The sequence below is a fragment of the Bos grunniens genome, chromosome 2, assembly GCF_055505025.1.
Source record: "Bos grunniens cultivar Pamir isolate PY7600 chromosome 2, Bosgru_T2T1.0, whole genome shotgun sequence".
In the NCBI taxonomy this organism is placed as follows: domain Eukaryota; kingdom Metazoa; phylum Chordata; class Mammalia; order Artiodactyla; family Bovidae; genus Bos; species Bos grunniens.
In genome coordinates, this window is record NC_141166.1 from 123292972 (window position 1) to 123314496 (window position 21525).

Genomic DNA, 21525 nt, shown 5'->3' on the forward strand with positions numbered 1-21525 from the left:
TTAAAAGTAATAGTAAACATGAATTGGACCTGCAGTGGGTTAGTTGCCTCTAACCAGATGATATAGTCAGAATGTTGTTTATTAGTATGAAATTCAGGCCAGTAAGGCCAGTTGGGTAGTCAAATGAGTATTTAAAAAACAAAGAAACATGAAAAATAAAAATAATAAGGATAAAGTAAAGCATACTAGAAAATATAAGTATAGAGTAGACCAATGAAGAAAAGAGATCAGATAGGGATTTAAATAATAGTATTCATTCACACTCCTCTTCTGTATAATGCTACCAAGTCAATCTTTTTTGTTTTAAAATTTTCATTTCCTAAAGTTCCCAAGAGTAAACCTGACTTTTCCTCCTTTCAGTGTACAGCTCTAGGAAAAACTTTTAACATGTGTAGATCTACTTATCATCATCACCACAGTGGCAACGTTTCATCACCTCCAAAACTTCTTTTGCTGCTTTCCCTCTAAAGCTACAGCAAAGGCTGATCTGCTGTAAAAGGCAACCTGAAATGTAGTTTAGTGGGACGTTTTTTTGCTTTTATTTACTTTTGGCTGCTCTGGGTTTTCATTATCGTGCATGGACTTTATATCTAGTTGCGACGAGTGGTGGCAACTCTTTGCTGAGGTGCTTGGGCTTCTCATTGCCGTGGTTTCTTTTGTTGGGAAGCACTCGCTCCAGGCATGCGGGCTTCAGAAGTTACAGAGTGTGGGCTTAGGAGTTGTGGCTCACAGGCTCCAGCGCACTGGCTCAATAGCTGCAGTGTATGGGCCTAGTTGCTCTATGGTATGTGGGCCCTTCCTCCCAGACCAGGGATCAAACCATGTCCCTGCATTGGCAGGTAGATTCTTAAATCACTGGACCACCAGGGAAGTTCCTGTAGTTTAGTTTTATATTAATTTTAATTAAATAAGTTTGTATTTTTAAAAGCAAGATAAGCTAGCCTAAAAAAGTGATTCTCTAAGTCATTTTATAGTTTTATAAAATTTGATATAGCTGCAAAACACTTAGAAGAAAAATATCAAAGGGGAAGTACATAAACTCTATCCATGTCTTTAATTTACTTCAGGATTATCTTTTATTTGGGAAAATAAACTCTCTGGTTTTCTCAAATATAGAAAGTATTTTATTCAGGATTTCACTAAGTCTTTAAAGTTGGAAAGGCTTTTAAATTGAATCAATAGGAAGTGTGACTTTTAGTTTTTAATTATAACTCTGAGTTCAAGGACAAAAAGCAGATGAAATTAACTGAAGTGGATCTAAAATAGTTAACTGGATAAACATACTTTAATAAACACTTAAGATTCACTGTTATTTCACAATATATCTCGAACAAAGAATCAGTATCAGGAAGATATGTAAAAAAAAATTTTAAGTTGGAGGCTCAGGTTTTCATGCAATGAATCCTAGGTTAGCAATACAAAGGAACAAGTTACTGATTCACATAACAAAGAGAGGTGAATCTCAACAAAATACACAAAAGAGTATACACTGTTTATACAACAGAACAGGCAATCTTAATTTATCATTTCTATGGTGATAGAAATGAGATCAGTCATTGTCAAGGGGTATGAAACTGACTACAAGGAATCATGAGTTTTCTGAGGTGAAGAGACTGTTCTTCCATGGGGCTGCAAAGAGTTGGACATGACTCAGCGACTGAACTGACTGACTGACAGACTGACGTACATCTTGACTGTGGTAATGGTTATGTGGATGTATGGCGGTGGTGGTTTAGTTGCTAAGTCGTGTCCAACTCCTGCAACCTTATGGACTGTAGTCTGCCAGGCTCCACTGTCCATGTGGATTCTCTAGGCAAGAATACTGGAGTGGGTTGCCAGTTCCTTCTCCAGGGGATCTTCTCAATCCAGGAATTGAACCCAGATCTCCTGCATTGCAGGTAGATTCTTTACCAACTGAGCTATGAGGGAAGCCCATGTGGATGTATACATCTGTCAAAAACCATCACACTCGTTCACTAAAATGCACATTTTACTTATACAAGCTATATCTCAATAATGCTGATTTTTAGAAAGTTACAGACCCAAAAGTTCAATCTCCTTTGGTCTAAATTAATGTAGATTAACTTATTTAATGGGTTCATGAGTTAACTGATAATGATATCAAATATTTAATATGTGATACTAAGAGTATGGTAAAAAAAAATTATGAAACAGATAAGCCATTCACTTAAAAGATCCTTTCACTGCTAAAATGTTCTAGTGAAGAATGCTTTTCATAACTTACTACTTGTATTTACATCTGAGCAAAAACTAATAAAGACTGAGTTTCAGGATCTTCTTAATTCTTATAAAAAGCATGAGTTACCCACACGATAATCTTTTAAAGAGGGCAGCCATCTGGTCGGGTTTGTCAAAGCTGGTCCGCATTTGTGTTAGCACATCAACATTCTCCACCACAAGTTTCTGAGAAAAAAAAAAAAAAAACAAGAAAAGAAAGATCTTGGGTCAGGCACAGACTTCCTTATGGTTGATGAGACAAGAACATGCTTGGTAATTACAACTGGCAAGTAGAAAAAACGATACAGAAAATCCAGATGCTCTATGCTTTGTTTTTGTTATTTTCATTAAAATAATCTTAAAATTAAATAAAATTAATGTTTTCCTTCAGCTTGCAAATTCAAAAGGGAGGAGTTCAGGAAAAAGCAATAAAGATAAGGAGTAGGATAAAGGATTATCTTATGCTTAGACACAGTACAGCACCTACAATAAAAAGCAGACACCAAAGTGGATATAGAAAGCAATAAATTCCAACCAAAACAAAAAGAACTTGCTAAAGTTAAAGCTGGCTAAAGATAGCCTAGAGCTCATCACTGGATGATATACATAAAAACAGAGGGAGAAAACCATAGGGGTAGGGTACCACTTCATAAAAATTATAAACAGAGCAAAGTTTCCCAGCACTAAACAGAAATGTCAACATCTACCTCCTCTTCCAAGACCACTGAGAAACGGGAAGAGAGGGAAGGGAGTGAAGGATAGTTAATTAAGAAAAGTACAACTCATTAAAGAATTCTTTTCTTAAAAGCAGTACTGGAAAAAGTAATTTCATTTAAAAATTATAACTAAAATATAATTAACTTTATTCTGGCAGAAATAATGGATCTGTATATTTGGAAAGCCTGGATATGTCAACTCAGCAGGTCTAGGTTTGGAGATGTTGCAAGCATACTGTTAAAATGCCACAGGAATTGTGTTAAAAACCAATGGCCGATGATAAGAGATTTAAGGGAAGCATAAAAAGACTATATGGAAAATCTATAAAAATAATTTTTCTTATACCAGTATGAATTTTATGTTACACTTTGGATTATTTTTGCTTTTACTCATATTCAGATGATCAGTTCCAGTCACAACTGTTTGCTAAATTCAACCTCTACAGTGTCTAATTAGAGACACTGCCTGCTCTCTCTGAGGCCAATTCAATACTTGTCTCATCAGTCAATACACACTCAAATATATGCCCAAGCTCGACAGTGTTCATACATCTTGAACATAATATCATGTATCAGTGAATCACAGACAGCATTGAGTTTTAAATGCACCATTATTTTATGTGTCATTAAGAAAAAAACTCTAATAATTAAACTGACACAATATTTTCTAATCATATAAGACACATATAATTTCAGAAATACTAATATAGGGTAATTTTGTTTCAGAATCAATAAAACAAAATAGTATATATTTAAATAGATACGGTGATCATTTTTAACTTCCTCTACTAGGCAATTTACAAACAATCCCATTTACCCTGATCCAAATGAGGAAGGTGACAGTCCACAATTTCACAACTGAGAAAACTAAGGCTCAGAGAGGTTAGGTAACTTGCCCAAAGTTACAGATATTAAACAGTGGAATTTGAATTCAGGTATGTCTGATTTTAAAATCCATGTTCTTAAACTCTAAAGAAATGGTTGTTGATCTTCAGCGTGCATCAGAATGATCTGGAGGACTTGCTGGGCTCCAACCCCACAGGTCCTAATTTAGCAGGTCTTAGGAAGAACCAAAAATTGTGCGTTTTTAATTAAGATTCAAAGCAAGGCTGCCTCTGCTGATCTGGATACCATACTTTAAAAACAATCAGCATAAAGTATTTAATTGCACATTACTCTTGAAAAGCTAATGATGTCTCTTCCTGACAAAGTATAGTTTATATAAATTTCTTCTCTCTCTCAATTGCATCCTGAAACAGAGTTTTCTATATATTTAAAGCCATGATGAATGATTATCTCTGACAAAGGGCCCCAAAGCTGGAAAACTAATACTAGGAATTGTAACTAAATGATATGGAACAACCTGAGATTAATCAAGTGAAACAAATCAAGACTACTAAAAAAAAAATGCTGGTTTTCTGTTCTAAAGTGTTGAATTCTTGGCACAATTCATATTTAAATTTCTTACTTCATTTGAAAAAAAACACCTTCTAGGACTCTGAAGAACTACAGAAGAAATGATCTGTAAAATGTCAAAACAATTCTTCTAGCAGGACTGGAAGAAGAAATTGACTTGATGGGCACAACTCCAAACACCCCAAGAATTTTAGTAGGAATGCAGACTGGTTTTCTTCTACAGAAAGTAATAAATGCGTTTTATCATTAGTACACATGCATAGTGTTGACTATGTCTCTGACATGATTTATTCACAACCATTAAATATAGAGGGGCTTCCCTGGTGGCTCAGCTGGTAAAGAATCCACCTGCAATGTGGGAGCCCTGGGTTGGAAAGATCTCCTGGAGAAGGGAACGGCTACCCACGTTAGTATTCTAGCGAAGAATTCCATGGACTGTATAGTCCATGGGGTCGCAGAGTCAGACATGACTGAGCGACTTACACATTAAATACAAAGAAACTTTTCCTTAAATTTATTTTATTGGCCCACAAACTTATTCTGAAACAAAAAGGTCCTCAGCTAAAACAGAAACTAAAAGTCAATTAATGTACACTTAAAGATAAAAAGAAGATGCAGCCACATAATATTTATGTCAGTTTAAATATAAAAAAAAAGAAAATTAAAGCTAAAAAGTTACAGAACTATCTTAAAAATATTACAATCTCCCAAAACAATGTACTCATTAATTTCAAAAAAGATTAAAATGCTATATTGGCACCAATATGCTTTAACATGCAGAGTGTGAGTTAACAATCTTTTCCAAAGAATATTTGATAATATCAGAAAGTAATGTAAATATTCATACTCTTTGATTCACTATCTGTAATTTTTCCTATAAAAATGTTCAAACAAGTATGTAAACCTCATGAAATGCTGATTAAATGTAGAAAAATCTCTATATATGTCTAAACTCTGCTTCTTCCAAAAATCCACTGAAATGAGGAAAAAAATTAAAAAGGCATAAATCTACAATAACAAAGGAAACAATAGAGGAAACAAGACCTAATGAGACAGCCCAACAAATTTCTAGAAGACGAAACCTGGAGCAAAGAATATGTAGAGGTGAGAAATTTGAGTAGTTAAGTTCTTTTAAGGGAGATAAAGCACAGAAGGCAAGTAATGGAAGCCTTGGAACCCAGGGAGGGCTCAGAAATTGTAGGCAGTGGCATAGAAAGGAAGACTTCGATTTGATAACAAGAGGGTCATTATATGCCTGTCTGGGGCATCTTCCACACCCAACTTCTCAAGTGATGCTGACAAGAGGACGCTACATTCAGGAATATCAGGTAAAGAAGGTGAAAGACAAATTAAGCAGGATTCCTTTCCACTCCCACTTTGGGTAGGCTTTGTCTTGGGTTTTGATTATAGAGCTCCTTGCTCCACAAGACCACCAAGACTACAGCTGGATCTTACAAATCTTACTTCTAAATTAGCAAATGTCTTCACATCAAAAGTGGCTTCCAGGGGCACTTCCCTGGTGGTGTAGTGATAAGGATCCCAGCTTCTACTGCAGGGGGCACAAGTTGGATCCCTAGTTGGGGAACTAAGGTCTAGAAATAAACACCTCACTGTCTTTTTAGCTCTTCTTTAGAAGATGCCTGTCTTCCTTCCTTTCTTCCTATCTCTATCTAGCTCCATTTTAAAAAAAAAGTTGTCCTTAAGGTAAGAACTGACCTAAATAATCTAGCCTACCTGTACTGGAAGCAAAAATCTGTGTTATTTCTATTAATATAATTTTATAAACTCAGTATTCTAAGCAAAGTAATTTTACAGGACACTGAAAATGCAAAATAAAATTAGAATCAGCACTGATAAACAAGTACGAGGAGATTTATCTCAATAAAATACAACAGTGTAAAACAAACTGAACTTGTCTATATGAAACACCATTATATTATGACCATAATATTTCTTATAGAATAAAATATAAGAATACACACTAAGTAGGCCTCAGTACACCGAGGCTGAGAAAACAAAGTTATGAATAATACCTCCAGTTCTTAATAATACACAAGTGGTTACATTCACAGAAATCTGAATTACAACTTGGGATTGGTAAGAATGATCTCTAAGAAAACCACTGTAAAGTGCTGTGCAATTCCAGATAACTAAATCCTTAGGACTAGCTTTGTTTTGCAGAAATCTAAATGATAACGGGCACAATGCTGGAAATGTAAAGCTTTCATATTTATGGCTGACCACATTAAGAACGCTTCTGAAAAATGCTTAACTAAATCATGATTTAGTGCTGAGAAGCAAAAAAATAAAAATATAAAGCTCCTAAACAGCAAAACATAACCATGTAGTTTTTCTAAAAGTCTTACAATTAATAAAATATGCAAGGTTTTATGAAGGTAAACTGAAAACTTATGTCAAGTAAGGAAAATCACAAAGAAGATTACTAAAATCAGAAGTTTTAAAGAAAAAAAGTTTTAGTATTATAAACCATCTTGGTTTTGGGGTATATTACATTTAATGAGAAACCCAAGTTAACTCACACTGATATATCTCCAAAGATAATAAATCTAAACTCTTACCCAAAAAGTTTCTTTTGACTAGCTTTTAAACTCAGGTTTAATACTATCAAATATCTGAAAAAGAACCCAGCCAAGAAATAACACTCGAGTCAGAAAACCCATAGTATTCAAAAAGAAGTCAACATTATTTATAGTATTATTACATCAACTTTAAATTTTAATATCTAAGAAAATACTGTCACTCAGAGATATAAAAGAGAAATGTTAAAACATCAGCTTTTACCATTTATTTTAAAGAATAAGAATATACTTGATAACATTAACAATTAAGGACATAGCTAAGACAGTTAAGTTTATAAAAAGATTACTAAGAGACCATGAGAAAAATCTGAACTCAAAAAAGATCCAAAAATAATGAACAATAACAAGAAAAATTATGAAAATAATAAAGGTCTAAAAAACAGTATCATACAAAATATAAGATGTGGAAAACCAAATAAACAAAAGGGACCTAATTAAACTTAAAAGCTTTTGCAGGGCAAAGGAAACTATTAATAAACAAGATTAAAAGACAACCCTCAGAATGGGCGGAAATGGGAGAAAAAACCCTGCAAATAAAACAACTGACAAAAGATTCATCTCCAAAATATATAAGCAGCTCATACAGCTCAATATCAGAAAAACAAACAGCCCAATCAAAAAATGGGCAGAAGACCTTAACAGACTTTTCTCTGACATACAGATGGCCAATAAACCATCTGTATGTCTTGTATATACTAAGATTAACAGATGCTCAACGTGACTCATTTTTAGAGAATACAAATCAAAACGACAATGAGGTATCACCTCACACCAGTCAGAATGGCCATCATCAAAAAATCTATGAATAATAAATGCTGGAGAGATGTGGAGAAAAGGGAACCCTCCTACACCATTGGTGGGAATGTTACACTGATACAGCCATTATGGAGAATAGCATGGAGATTCCTTAAAAACAAACAAACAGGAATAAATCTACTATGATCCAGCAATCCCACCACTGGGCATATACCCTGAGAAAATCACAATTCTGAAGACACATGTACTCCAATGTTCACTGCAGCACTATTTACAGAATAGCCAGGACATGGATGCAACCTAGATGTCCATCAACAGATGAATAGATAACGAGGTAGTACATACATCCAACGGAATATTACTCAGCCATAAAAAAGAATGCATTTGAGTCATATCCAGTGAGGCAGATGAACCTAGCATCTATTATACAGAGTGAAGTAAGTCATAAAGAGAAAAACAAATATTGTATATTAATGCACAAATAGGGAATCTAGAAAAGTGGTTTTGATGAACCTATTTGCAGGTAAGGAATGGAGACTCAGATGTAGAGAAGGGACTTGAGGATGAGAGTCCGCAAGGAGAGAGTAGGATGAATGGAGAAAGTAGCTACATACATACACTGTCATTTACTAAACAGATAGCTGGTGAGAAGTTGCTAAGAACACAGGGAGCCCAGCCTGGCACTTTGTGATGACCCAGAGGATGGGATGGTAGGAGGAGAGGAAGGCTTAAAAGAGGGGGTGTATGTATAATTAAGGCTGATTTGTGTCCTTGTACAGCAGAAACCAACACAACATTATAAACCAATTTTCCTTCAAATAAAAAATAAATTAAAAAAAAAGTCAATCTGAAAGGACAACATACATTTGTTATGGCTTCCCTGGTAGCTCAGCTGGTTAACAATCTGCCTGGAATGCAGGAGACCCCAGTTTGATTTCTGGGTCAGGAAGATCCCCTGGAGAAGGGATCAGCTACCCACTCCAGTATTCCCGGGCTTTCCTGGTGGCTCAGATGGTCCCCTGCAAAGCGGGGGCCTGGGTTTGATCCTTGGGTCGGGAAGATCCCCTGAAGAAGGGAACAGCTACCCATTCCAGTATTCTTGCCTAGAGAATCCCATGGACAGAGGAGCCTGGTGGGCTATAGTCCATGGGGTTGCAAAGAGTTGGACACCAATGAGTGACTTTCATGTCATACATTTGTTAAAACCCACAAGATGCACAAATCAAGAAAGAACCCTAATGTAAATTTGGGACTTCAGGTGATGATAGTATGTCAATGTAGGTTCACTGATGATGACAATATGTACCCACTCTGATAGAGGATGTTGATAACGGCGAAGGTTATGCACATGTGAAGCAGGGCATGTATGGAAAATCTCTGCACCTTCTGTTCAATTTTGCTGTGAACATAAAATGTTCTAAAAATAAAGTCTATCTTATAAAAGGTCCATCTAGTCAAAGCTATGGTTTTTCCAGGAGTTATGTATGGAAGTGAGAGTTGGACCATAAAGAAGGCTGAGCACTGAAGAACTGATGCTTTCGAACTGTGGTGCTGGAGAAGACTCTTGAGAGTCCCGCGGACTGCAAGGAGATCAAACCAGTCCATCCTAAAGGAGATCACCCTGAAAATATACACTGGAAGGACTGATGCTGAAGCTGAAGCTCCAAACTTTGGCCACCTGATATGAAGAATCGACTCACTGGAAAAGACCCTGATGCTGGGAAAGACTGAAGGCAGGAGGAGAAGGGGTGAGATGTTGAGATGGCATCACCGACACAATGGACATGAGTTTGCGTAAACTCTGGGAGATAGTGAAGGACAGCGAAGCCTGGCGTGCTGCAGTTCATGGGGTCGCAAGGAGACAGACACAACTTAGTGACTGAACAACAACCTTGTAAAAAAACACAGATGTGGAAGCCATGGTTCAAGTTACTGTAGGAAAACAAAAGAGGGGAGTGAAGGGGAGGGGGGAGGAAGGAGGAGGAAGAAGGGTTAAGAGAAAGGGAAAAAAAAAAGGTATCTGATTCCAAGTTGAAAACAGCATGGTATTATAGCTACATAAAGTGCTGATGCTACACATTATCTAGTAAGTACAGTGTCCAGGGTAAGTAAGTGCACTCTCACTAATCAGATCTGTAGTTGAAGTTTATTCTCAGTTCTAGGCATTATTCTCTATAAGCAACACCAACAAGAGAATTTGTGACAAAAGAGAGTGAGACTAGAAGAGAAATGCAATATATTAAAAACTGCTTTAAACATGTGAAGGGTCATCTTATTACAGGCAGTCTCTACCTCTTGAGTTAACAGTAAGGGCCAATCAAAAATTACTATTTAGATATGAAAGTGAAAGTGAAGTCGCTCAGTTTTGTCCAACTCTTTGCAACCCCATAGACTGTAGCCTACCAGGCTCCTCCGTCCATGGGATTTTCCAGACAAGAGTACTGGAGTGGGGTGCCACTGCCTTCTCCAGGGGATCTTCCCCACCCAGGGATTGAACCCAGGTCTCCCTCATTGTAGGCAGATGCTTTACCAGCTGAGCCACCAGGGAAGTTTAGATATAAACATAAATAGAAATACAGAGTAATTGATGAGATTGCCTCATTTTCAAGATCAACTCACCCACCTAGAAAAATGTATGTTTCTGCACTAGCTAAGAGTAGGTTAGGTGATTGTTAAGATCTCTTTCATGTTTTGAGACAGTGGAGCACAGTACTAGTATAAGCTCTGGAGTCAGGGCGACTCTACATATAGATCAAATTTATTTAGTTATATATTAAGCATGTCAGCTTGGACAAGTTAATCTTTCTTGGTTTTACTTTTCTAATCTATAAAATAGGGACAATACCAGTTTTAAGGATTTAAAGGAGTTAATAAAATACATGTAAAGAGCTTAGAAAAGTCCTAGAATACAGTAAAAAATCAGGAAAGCTACCTGTTTTTATTTTTGAACCCAACAAATATTTACCAAGCACCTCTATCTGCTGGACATTAATTTAGCACCAAGGTTTTAAGAGAGTTTCTAATTAAGTTTTTATTCTAGTGAAAGTGACATAAGATGCATGACATGAAAGGTCACAAATAAAGCTAGATTAAAAGAACAGAAAGTAATGGTTGTTATTTTTAAAAAGTGTGGTCAAGAAAGGATATTCTGATAACTGAAAAATATATGAATGTTACATAGATACATAGATACATAAGACAGTATCTCAGGGAACAGTACTTTGAGATGACACAACAGCAAGTAGGCCAGCTGGGATGAAGAGTGAAAAAATGTGAGAAAAAGTGGAAGGCCAGATCCTCTTGGCACCTGACAACACTGTTAAGGACATCAGATGCCTTCAACTCTCACAGGTATGTATAGGCCAATTTTTATTATCACATCATACTGCTTAACCTGCCACATTAAATGGCAGAGAAACAATAAAAACACTAACAGTTCTGGAAGTGTCTGAAACAAACAACAGTTAGCAAAAGCTAAATAACTGGACCATAATTCTGCGATGATCTCATCCTGAGAGGAGCAGAAGAAAGTAGACTGGGATGACAGATGTGCTGCCAGAGAACAGGAGGATGGAAAAGAGATCATGAATTTACAGAGGGATTAGTCTAATAAGTAAGAATTACACTGTTTGTAAAGCAAGCAAAGCACCAAAACTAGAAGTGCAATGTTTGTGTATTTAAAACTATATAAGGTATGATATCTGTGCATTTAAAATCCACATTATAAAATAACTAAAGGCTGATTTCTAGCCAAGAATTGCAGATCTTTCTTTTAAAGAAGTGTGAGAGGATAATGACATGATGAATACTAAAATATTTACTCAGTTCTTATTGTAAGTCAGGGACTATGCTGAGTACCTAAGCAGCTGAAACTTATCACTTAAAGTGATTCTCAACCCAAAGTCAAAGCTCTTAAGTGACAGGACCAAAATCCATGATAGCCTGACTTGAAAGATTGCGTTCTTAACCACTGAGTAATACTGCCTCTCCTTTTAGTTATACTGAGTCTTGCTCCCTACTCACTCAGCAAAACATTAATCTTGCAGGAATTGACTTCACCTGTCTATCTGCCCAATTTTCAGTAAATCAGATGACCTCATTTAGACTTCTCGGGTGCTACACCTGAAATGCCAGCTACTTATTAATCCTATACACCATATTCTTAAGTAATTTAAAATAGAAGGCACAAGTAACCACCAAAAAACTTTCACAAAGAAAAAGCCGTATTTTTAAACGTGTCTTTCCTATTTTGTCTGTAAATTCAAAAATTTTGGTGGCACAAATTTAAATTCTTTAAAAAACTAGATAGCTGTTATATAGACTCATTCAGTATAAATCACTTTAGCCCTGATATCTTTTTACAAGACTTCTAGAATTACTTAAAACATTGCTTCAGCTCTTTCACATGTTTATTAAAATGCTATGCACATTTTTCATCCAGTTTAAAAGGCACAAGATAATTTAAAAGACTGGCTAATAATAATAATAAAAAAACAAACAAACAGTGGGAGGTGGGAGGGAAGTTCAAGAGGGAGGGGACAAAGGTATACCTATGAATGATTCATGTTGATGTGTGGCAGAAACCAACACAGTATTATAAAGCAATTATCCTCCAATTAAAAATAAATAAGTTTTTAAAAAGAAAAAAAAAACAATAAACCTAACAATGTTTATATTGGAATCTGTGGAAAGTAATACATTCAAACTACAAATTTAAACAGATGACTGGCTGGAACTTTGAACATGGTTATTGGAAGAAAGGCATCACAATACAACAGAATGAAGACGACTAACAGTCAAGAAATTTGAGTTTCAGTCTCCTTTAGCCAGTCAATTCACCTCCCTAGGCTTTCTGCTTTATCATTTGTAAAACAGAAGCAAATGAAGATGCTACTGAAAGAACTTGCTAGCTCTGTAATTTTGCATAATTTATAAATTTCATATAAATTCATATAGTTTCATTTCATGACAACTTTATGTCAGGTTAAAATAATTAACACTCTAGGTTTGTTTGTTCACATTTTTGAAATATTTTAAAGCTCAAATCAATAAAAACTGTATTACCTTAAGTTCAGCAACTTGTGATGAAATATGCCACATAAGACTTTCACTTAGGAACTTCATACCATATGGGCCAAGCAGCTCCGATAATGATCTCATTTCTGAAAGGAAATGGAATTAATTTTATACTTTGACAAAAAAAAAAAATTTAAGAAGCAAATTATTAATTGAAAACTCTAAGAAAAGTCTCTAAAATAAGAAAGAACATAAAGGCCTAGGTAAGTCTAAAATTAATTTTTGATTATCCATATAATTGAATGAAAATAGTCATAATGGAATCAAAACCCAAAAGAATCAAGGTTTCTTCATTCTCTAAAATATGCCAGAGTATTATTCACCTGATATGTCAGAATATTCCTCTGCATTAAATGTTAATTCATTTTCCGTAGGTAAGTTCACAAATGCTTTCATTGCAGGGAAATAAGCTATATGACCATTGCTGACTTGTCTTAACAAAGTTTCCAAATACCTAAGGAGAAGAGTAAATTTGCAACTGGAGAATTTAATTAAAAATTTATTAAGGTATACATTACTGCATATAATTTTAAAGTTAACTAATAACATGAACAAGCATTAATCCATTTAAAAAACTTTTGTAAGTCATTCATTACAAAGAAACTTTTTATCATTCCAAATTTCTGAATATGTTTCTTACCAATTTGTGTACAGACTTGTAATGGTTGGTTCTCCATGACTGTCTAAATGTTGTGTTTGTTGAAGAAGAACATTATTAAATACTCTTGTAATATCAATTTGCACATAGTTTTCTATTGACTGGAGTACAGTCATGTATGCTCTTACACTTGTTAGAAGCTCTGATGGTTTTGCAATTTCCTGTGTGGCTTGATTATACATAGTCATTCCAACAATTGACCTGGAGCGGGGATGGTAGAAAAAATTAAAAAGCTCTAATTCTTGTATTTCTGTAAATAGGCCATTCAATCTACAATTCATGAAATTACTACTATCATTAACTTCCAAAGCAACAACTTTAAAAAAGAATATACCTAGTAGACATACAGGAATGAAATGGGGATGCAAGTGATTAAAAAAATACTAAGGGCATCAGCAATAAAAATGATTTAAGAAGAAAGAGGGTTTTAAATATTCCTTTAACATGATATGTGGTCTCCAGCAAGTAAATGGACTATTCAAGTCTACAGCTTGAATTCCTTTAGCACTGTTACACATCAGTAGTTTTTAGGTCTTAAATATATTACCTACAGTCTTCATATTTAAAAACCCTGCTATGCAGTTATCACCATCATTTCATACAGGAAAGAACAAACCTGAGGTGCAGAACTCAAGTAAACTGATCAAGGTCACTTTGGAAGTGCATGCATGCGTGTGTGCCAAGTCGCTTCAGTTGTGTCTGCCTCTTTGCCACCCTATGGACAGCAGCCCGCCAGGCTCCTCTGTCCGTGGGATTCTCCAGGCAACAATGCTGGAAGTGGGTTGCCATGCTCTCCTCCAGGGGATCTTCCTGACCCCAGGGTCCGAACCTGTGTTTCCTGTGGTTCCTTCACTGCAGGTGGATTCTTTACTGCTGAGCTACCAGGGAAACCCTAAAATTCCCTAATCATTAGATTTATAAAGATCTTAGACTTGAATCTGTAAGGATAAATTCATAAAGACAACAGACAAACCCCATGACTAGTAACAGTCCCAGAAGAACAACTCAAGATGAAAACTGCTGTCCTTGTACACAGCCACTAAGTCTTTACGATTGTATGCAAGTGATCAGCAAAAATCAACTAATACTCACAAGCTATTTGTTCTGGCATAAAAATATTTCCCAGGTAAACAAGTATACAGCCTTGCCTTGAACCTGATCACTAAGTAGATGTTTGATAAAAAGAACATCTGCTTCTCTGTGGATTAACGGACCAACTGTTTACAGAAGGAAAACAAGGGAGCTGTAAACTGAACCCTACCTTCCATACAACACTGTACCAATCCACCGAGCCGAGAGTGCTAAGTATCAGAAGCGTAATGTCCTATGGTCTAAATGCTGAAGCAGTTTTGGTTTCACTGTCAGGATGCCTTCCTTACTAAAGAAGAGCAAGAGACTCTGCTCAACACCAGACTGATGCTCAACACCAAGCAACTGATGACTTGACACTCAATTTACTGCCTATTTACATATTCTATTTTCTTCTATAGTTGTTGCAGCCCTGAGTTTTATACAGTTTTATTATTACTCATATTTCTTCACACAATATTACACATAAGGCACAAATACTTGTTAGTGACCACAACCTTTAGCCAAACCTTTTGAAAGTCCTTTGGCAAAATTTCTTTCATAAATTGCTCTAAGGCCTTTAAGAAAAATGTATTGAATCAATCAATATTTTCTTTAATAAATAAATGTGTAACTTTACAAAAAGGTGAAGCAACATTTACAAAATTTCTGACTTGTTACATAAAATATCAAGAAACATAACTTATTAAACTAATTAGAATTGAGTGCCTCATGGGTCTAGAATTCTGTTGGCATAACAGCATACTTTGGAGTTCACAAGAGTTTCATGTTCATCCAACCCTGAGGTTTTCACACATTTGACTGTGACCTGCTATACGATATGTGTCTAACATCACCAACTCAGTACACACAAATATATACCTAACTGAAAAGTTCTGTGAAACACTATTTCTACTTACTACATGCAATGCACTGAGTTTTCCCCCTATTTCTGCTTCCTTCTTTCCTTTCCTCCCTTTTTTCTTTCTTTAAATGTTCACTACAACTTTCTAAACTGATTCCATGATCCTACTGGGCTGCCACCTGCCAGCTGATGTATACCAATTTGCTCCAATCTTCTCCTTTTTCTTAGCATATTAAAAAGCAGAGACACTGCTTTGCCAACAAAGGTCCACATAGTCAAAGATATGGTTTTTCCAGTAGTCATGTATGGATGTGAGAGTTGGACCATAAAGAAGGCTGAAAGTGAAAATCGCTCAGTCATGTCCGACTATTTGCAATCCCATAGACTATACAGTCCATGGAATTCTCCAGGCCAGAATACTGGAGTGAGTAGCAGTTACCTTCTCCAGGGGATCTTCCCAACCCAGGGATCGAACCCAGGTCTCCCTCACTGCAGGCGGATTCTTTACCAGCTGAGCCATAAAGGAAGCAAAGAGGGCTAAGCGCCAAAGAATTGATGCTTTTGAACTGCAGTGCTGGAGAAGACTCTTGAGAGTCCTTGGACTGCAAGGAGATCAAACCAGTCAATCCTGAAAGAAATCAACCCTGAATATTCACTGGAAGGACTGATGCTAGAGCTGAAGCTCAAGAAGCTCTAATACTTTGGCCACCTAATGTGAAGAGCTGACTCATTAGACAAGACCTTGACACTGGTAAAGACTGAAGGCAGGAGGAGAAGGGGACGACAAAGGATGAGATGGTTGGATGACATCACCGTCTCGATGGATGAGAGTTTGAGCAAGCTCAGAGAGTTTGGTGATGGACAGGGAAGCCTGGTGTGCTACACTCCATGGGGTCGCAAAGATTTGGACGCGACTGAGCGACTGAACTGAACTGAACTGAACTGTCCTTTTTCTTATAGGGAAGTTAAGGCTCACAAAGATTAACTAGCCTCTCCGGTGTTACAACGAGTTAATAAGTGTGGGATAAGACTGGGTAATTTAAGTAATTCCCAGTTCACTATTCTTCATACTTACCAGTTATTTTTTTCATACTACAATTTTACTAATTTATATACCATTTCTACTAATGCTTTCCCTCATAAAAGTAAAGACTGCATAGATATGAAGAATAAATAAAACAAACTCATTAATCTAACCAACAAACAAAAAACAGTTTATATTCTTTCTTACTTAGTAAAGCGGATTTCCAGATGAGAAGTCAAATATTCTCGTGGGGTAAAGGTATGTTCCCAAACCACCATGTTTGGTACATAATTTATAGAGAAACACAACTCGGAAAGTGCAGTGTGCAACTTATCAAGGCTGAAAAATATTAATAAACAGTAAAGAAAAAAATTAACATCTCATAATAGCAATATGAAGTTAATTTCATATCAGAATAGTAATGGCAAAATTCAACTTTTCCTCTCTTAAACTGACATGTTCAATATATAACAAGATGCCAAAATAGTGTCAGACATCTAATTTCAAATAAACTGAAAATTACAGATTGCTTATAGTATACCCCCTCCAAATTTTTAGACAGATTCTTGGCCTTCAATATTCAACATATTAAAAAAATGACATCTATTACATGTATTTTCTTCAAAAATCCAAAATAAGTACTTTTGGATTAAATAAGCACTAACTGGCTAATCAAGTTCACAAATGTCAAAAAACATTAACAACTGGGAAATGAAGAATTTACAATTACTAGCATTTCCTCAGTACTAATGCCATACAAAAATGGAAAAAAAAAAACCAAAAAACCTCTTCTACCTGTAACAAAAAGATACAGTAATAGTGGATGGCTTACTTGGTCACGACCAGCCTGTTTTTCCTCATGCTTTCAACTCCTGGTTTTTCCCTTTCAGGTTCCCCTTTCTTACCAGTCTGTTTCTTTGACTTCTTATTCACTGCTTGACTGATGGTTTTGGCACAATGCTTGGGCAATAACTAAATTTAAAAATAAATGAAATCATACATACCAGTTACTCCGAAAACATTAACTACTGAAACAAACCTTAGCTAAACCCAGACTATGCGGCAAATATACTAGCACTAAGAACAGAGGTAATAAGTGAGATGCAGCATTTACCTAGCCAGCTTGGAGAGCCCATTCAGCTTGGAAAACACAGAAACAGGGAAATCTTGTGTGAAGAGACATTTCATAGAGGTAGTTATATCAAAGCTACAGTTCAAGGACAAATTAAAAAAATACCAGGCAAGCGAGGAATAACATTTTACTGAAAGGAAAATGGCCTATGAAGACCAAAACTATGATAGAACACAATGTGCTCCGAACCTCATCAGAATGACTCAGTAGTGGAGCATAAAATGCTGGGGAGAGATGTTCGAGCTACCTTGGGAAGGGACTTGAATGCCAAGCTAGAGGCTGGATTTTAAACCATAACCCTAAAGACAGTGGGACATTTCTTAAAAACCTAACAACAGAGCTTCATAATAAGAGGTAATGAGATTTACTGAGAATTTGAGGATAAGATTAAAAACGGGGAAAAAAAAAAAAAAACCCAGCTAAGAGATGGTTTTCTTGCCTTCAAGACAATTTTCCCATCTGTAAGGAAACATTTAAATTATTACCTGGTCACTAAGAGTACACTGTTCTGTGCAAATATCAGTGATGAGATTTCGAGCTTGTTTGGCCATTTCATCAAGGAACATATTACATAAGGAAAGACTGCGATCTCCAATATGATGTCTCTGTTAAAGAAAAATAGTAACAAAAACAATAAAAATTATAACAAAGTAATTTGAATTAACAAATCTAGACAAACCTAGAAAGCATATTAAAAAGCAGAGACATTACTTTGCCAACAAAGGTCCATGTAGTCAAAGCTATGGTTTTTCCAGCAGGCATGTATGGATGTGAGAGTTGGACCATAAAAAAAGCTGAGTGCCGAAGAACTGATGCTTTTGAACTGTGGTGTTGGAAAAGACCTTGAGAGTCCAGTCAGTCCTAAAGGAAATCAGTCCTGAATATTCACTGGAAGGACTGATGCTGAAGCTGAAACTCCAATCCTTTGGCCACCTGATGCAAAGAACTGACTCACTGGAAAAGATCCTGATGCTGCGTAAGACTGAAGGCAGGAGAAGGGGACAACAGAGGATGAGATGGTTTGATGGCATCATGGACTCGATGGACATGAGTTTGAGCAAGCTCCAGGAGTTGGTGATGGATAGGGAAGCCTGACATGCTGCAGTCCATGCAGTCACAAAGAGTCGGACACAACTGAGCGACTGAACTAATTTGAATTAAAAGTTTTTAAATAAACATAGAAAATAAGGTTCAAGTCTATCCTACATAAGAAGTGAAGATGGGAGATGTTATAGATCTCTTTTATCTCTTATAAAAACTAACCTACCATAGACATTTGGATTTTGTTTAACCAAATTCCGACTCCTGAAAGATAATACATCCCTTCTTCCTGAAAAAAAGGACTTGAACTAGCATTGCTTCAAACTTACTAATTTATTTAAAATGCAGATCTGACTTCACTACTTCTCTTCAATGGCTCAAAAATGCTGAGACTGGAAAGCAAAACAACTAGAGTATAACTCGGGCTCTGTGCTGCGAACAGGATAATGGCAGATGCAGAGACCACATAGGAGGCAGTAACAATCATCCAGGCAAAAGATAATGGGGCTTCTTCAAAGGTAAGAAGAGGCAGGAGTCTGAATACTTATGTAAGAGTAGAGCCAAAAACAGAAAAGGTTTCAAGTTGGGGTAGATGTGGAAAAATTAATGATTCTATTCTGGACATGTTACACTTCAGATGGCTAAAAATACCTAGGTTGCAGTACAGAGAAAATCTAACTTGAAAGGAAAGATCTGGGCTGCAGATATAGATTTAGGAGCCATTAGCATAAACAAGGGAGAAGGCAATGGCACCCCACTCCAGTGCTCTTGCCTGGAAAATCCCATGGATGGAGCAGCCTGGTAGGCTGCAGTCCATGGGGTCGCTGAGGGTCAGACACGACTGAGCGACTTCACTTTCACTTTTCACTTTCATGCATTGGAGAAGGAAATGGCAACCCACTCCAGTACTCTTGCCTGGAGAATCCCAGGGACGGGGGAGCCTGGTGGGCTGCCGTCTATAGGGTCGCACAGAGTCGGACACGACTGAAGCAACTTAGCAGTAACAATTCGTAAAGATAATAATAATGCTACTGCTCTTTGTAAGTTTCTTTTCTATAAGTTCTGTAGTTCTAAGTAAAAGGATTCAACACTATTTTTTTTTTTTGAGGGGTGCAGAAATTTATTAGAATCCAAGACATGTCCTTTGGGGTTTATACATGTCATAATCATTTTTTTTTCATTTCTTATATGATATTATACATGTTTCAATGCCATTCTCCCAAATCATCCCACCCTCTCCCTCCTGCAGAGTCCAAAAGACTGTTCTATACATCTGTCTCTCTTTTGCTCTCTCACATACAGGGTTATCGTTACCGTCTTTCTAAATTCCATATATATGCATTAGTATACTGTATTGGTGTTTTTCTTTCTGGCTTACTTCACTCTGTATAATAGGCTCCAGTTTCATCCACCTCATTAATACTACTTAATTTTAATATATACTTACTATACTCACTAAGAGTTATTTTTCTTCTTGGACAATTAGAAGAAATACTGAGAGTACATTTTTGATAGATACTTGGTATGTGCAAAACTACAGAGTACTTTAATTACTCAGTAACTGTGTGTGCCAGTATGTGAATTCTTACAAACACCGGCAAATCTCAATTTTACTTACTGTATCTATTATATTAACAAGTCAGTGAAATTCTTCTTTGAAATGCTTATATTTAGCCAGCAATGTCTCCATTCAATTTGCAAGTATTTTCAATGAGCATTTCAGAGGAAAACTAAGCATATAAAAATCACTCATTATACGTAACTTTACCATAATATTAATGCCTGACTCACTATTTATTTTAATAAAGGTTAATTTCAAGTGGCTTTATGCCTGGGAAATCCCATGGACAGAGAAGCCTGACGGGCCACAGTCAATGGGGTATCAAAAGAATCAGACACGACTGAATGACTAAATAACAAGTGATTTTGTGATGTGTTCTTAGAAACATGTATCTGTATTTATCCAATCATTTAAATAAATATTACATCATATGCCTAATCAAGCATTCTTCTGACTGCACAGAGATACATTAGGTGGGCAAGTAGGTTAGGTAATTATGACTTTGTGAGTCTTTGTGAAATTTGGTCAGCTGTATGCTTGGAGTAGCTTATTCTGCATACTATATTAATCCCAATACTACTCTGAAATTACCTCTTCTGGACACAGTTCATGTGTGCAACTCATAAAATGAGTGCAAAGTAGTGGAAATGCAATTGAGTATCTTGATTGAGAGGGTAACTCCAAACACTGCTGAAACATCTTCTCAAAAGCACGACTATAAAAACTATAAGGAAACAAATTAAAAATCAGAATCATAATTTTTATAGTTAGAGTTAGTTTAATTTGATTCAAGTAAATGAAAATTACCAACTGTAGCATTTATTCTCGTAGGAAAAGTTATTTTTCCAAAGAGTTCTCTTACATATTAATAACCATTTCAGAGTTATAAAATATTATTTCTATAACATTAACGCATTTAAAAATAAAAGTTAAAGAGAAAATAAACCATATCTATGGCATTTGAATATATACCACTCGAACCTTACAGCATCAAAAGTCATCAAAGCTGAGTCACTATCAACTGTAAGAAATACCATTATTTTATGTACCACTAAGAAAAACATTGTCAATTAAACAATAATACACCATCAACTTTAAATTATTTCCAGATTGAAGAGATGTTAAATCTAAAAGAATATGAGGTGATAAAATATAGATTTAATACACTTCGAATAATAAAACAAACAGAAGTAGTAAACATGTCTTTATTTTGGATGTGACAAAGTAAGAATGTGGTTAAGACCAAGTATGAATATAAATTAATTAAATGACTGAAAATTTGCAAGTTTTAAACATTATTCAAAGTGCCTTATTTCCAGGAAAGAGAAGAGGAATTTATTTTTTTCTTTTTGAAGTTAATTTATTTGGCTGTAC

At 35.9% G+C, this 21525-nt stretch overlaps 1 protein-coding gene across 1 annotated transcript in view; it reads right to left on the reverse strand.

Annotated features, from left to right (window-relative positions):
• Nucleotides 1–21525, reverse strand: part of NCKAP1 (NCK associated protein 1) — a 105748-nt gene that overhangs the window by 16680 nt on the left and 67543 nt on the right. The window contains exons 17-24 of the mRNA XM_086361534.1: nt 20743–20875; nt 18035–18154; nt 17250–17389; nt 16625–16756; nt 13443–13661; nt 13126–13256; nt 12791–12888; nt 2331–2424 (exon numbers count right to left, since the gene is read on the reverse strand). Of these exons, the coding sequence (XP_086217660.1) occupies nt 2331–2424; nt 12791–12888; nt 13126–13256; nt 13443–13661; nt 16625–16756; nt 17250–17389; nt 18035–18154; nt 20743–20875 (1067 nt within the window). The remainder of the gene's footprint in view (nt 1–2330; nt 2425–12790; nt 12889–13125; nt 13257–13442; nt 13662–16624; nt 16757–17249; nt 17390–18034; nt 18155–20742; nt 20876–21525) is intronic.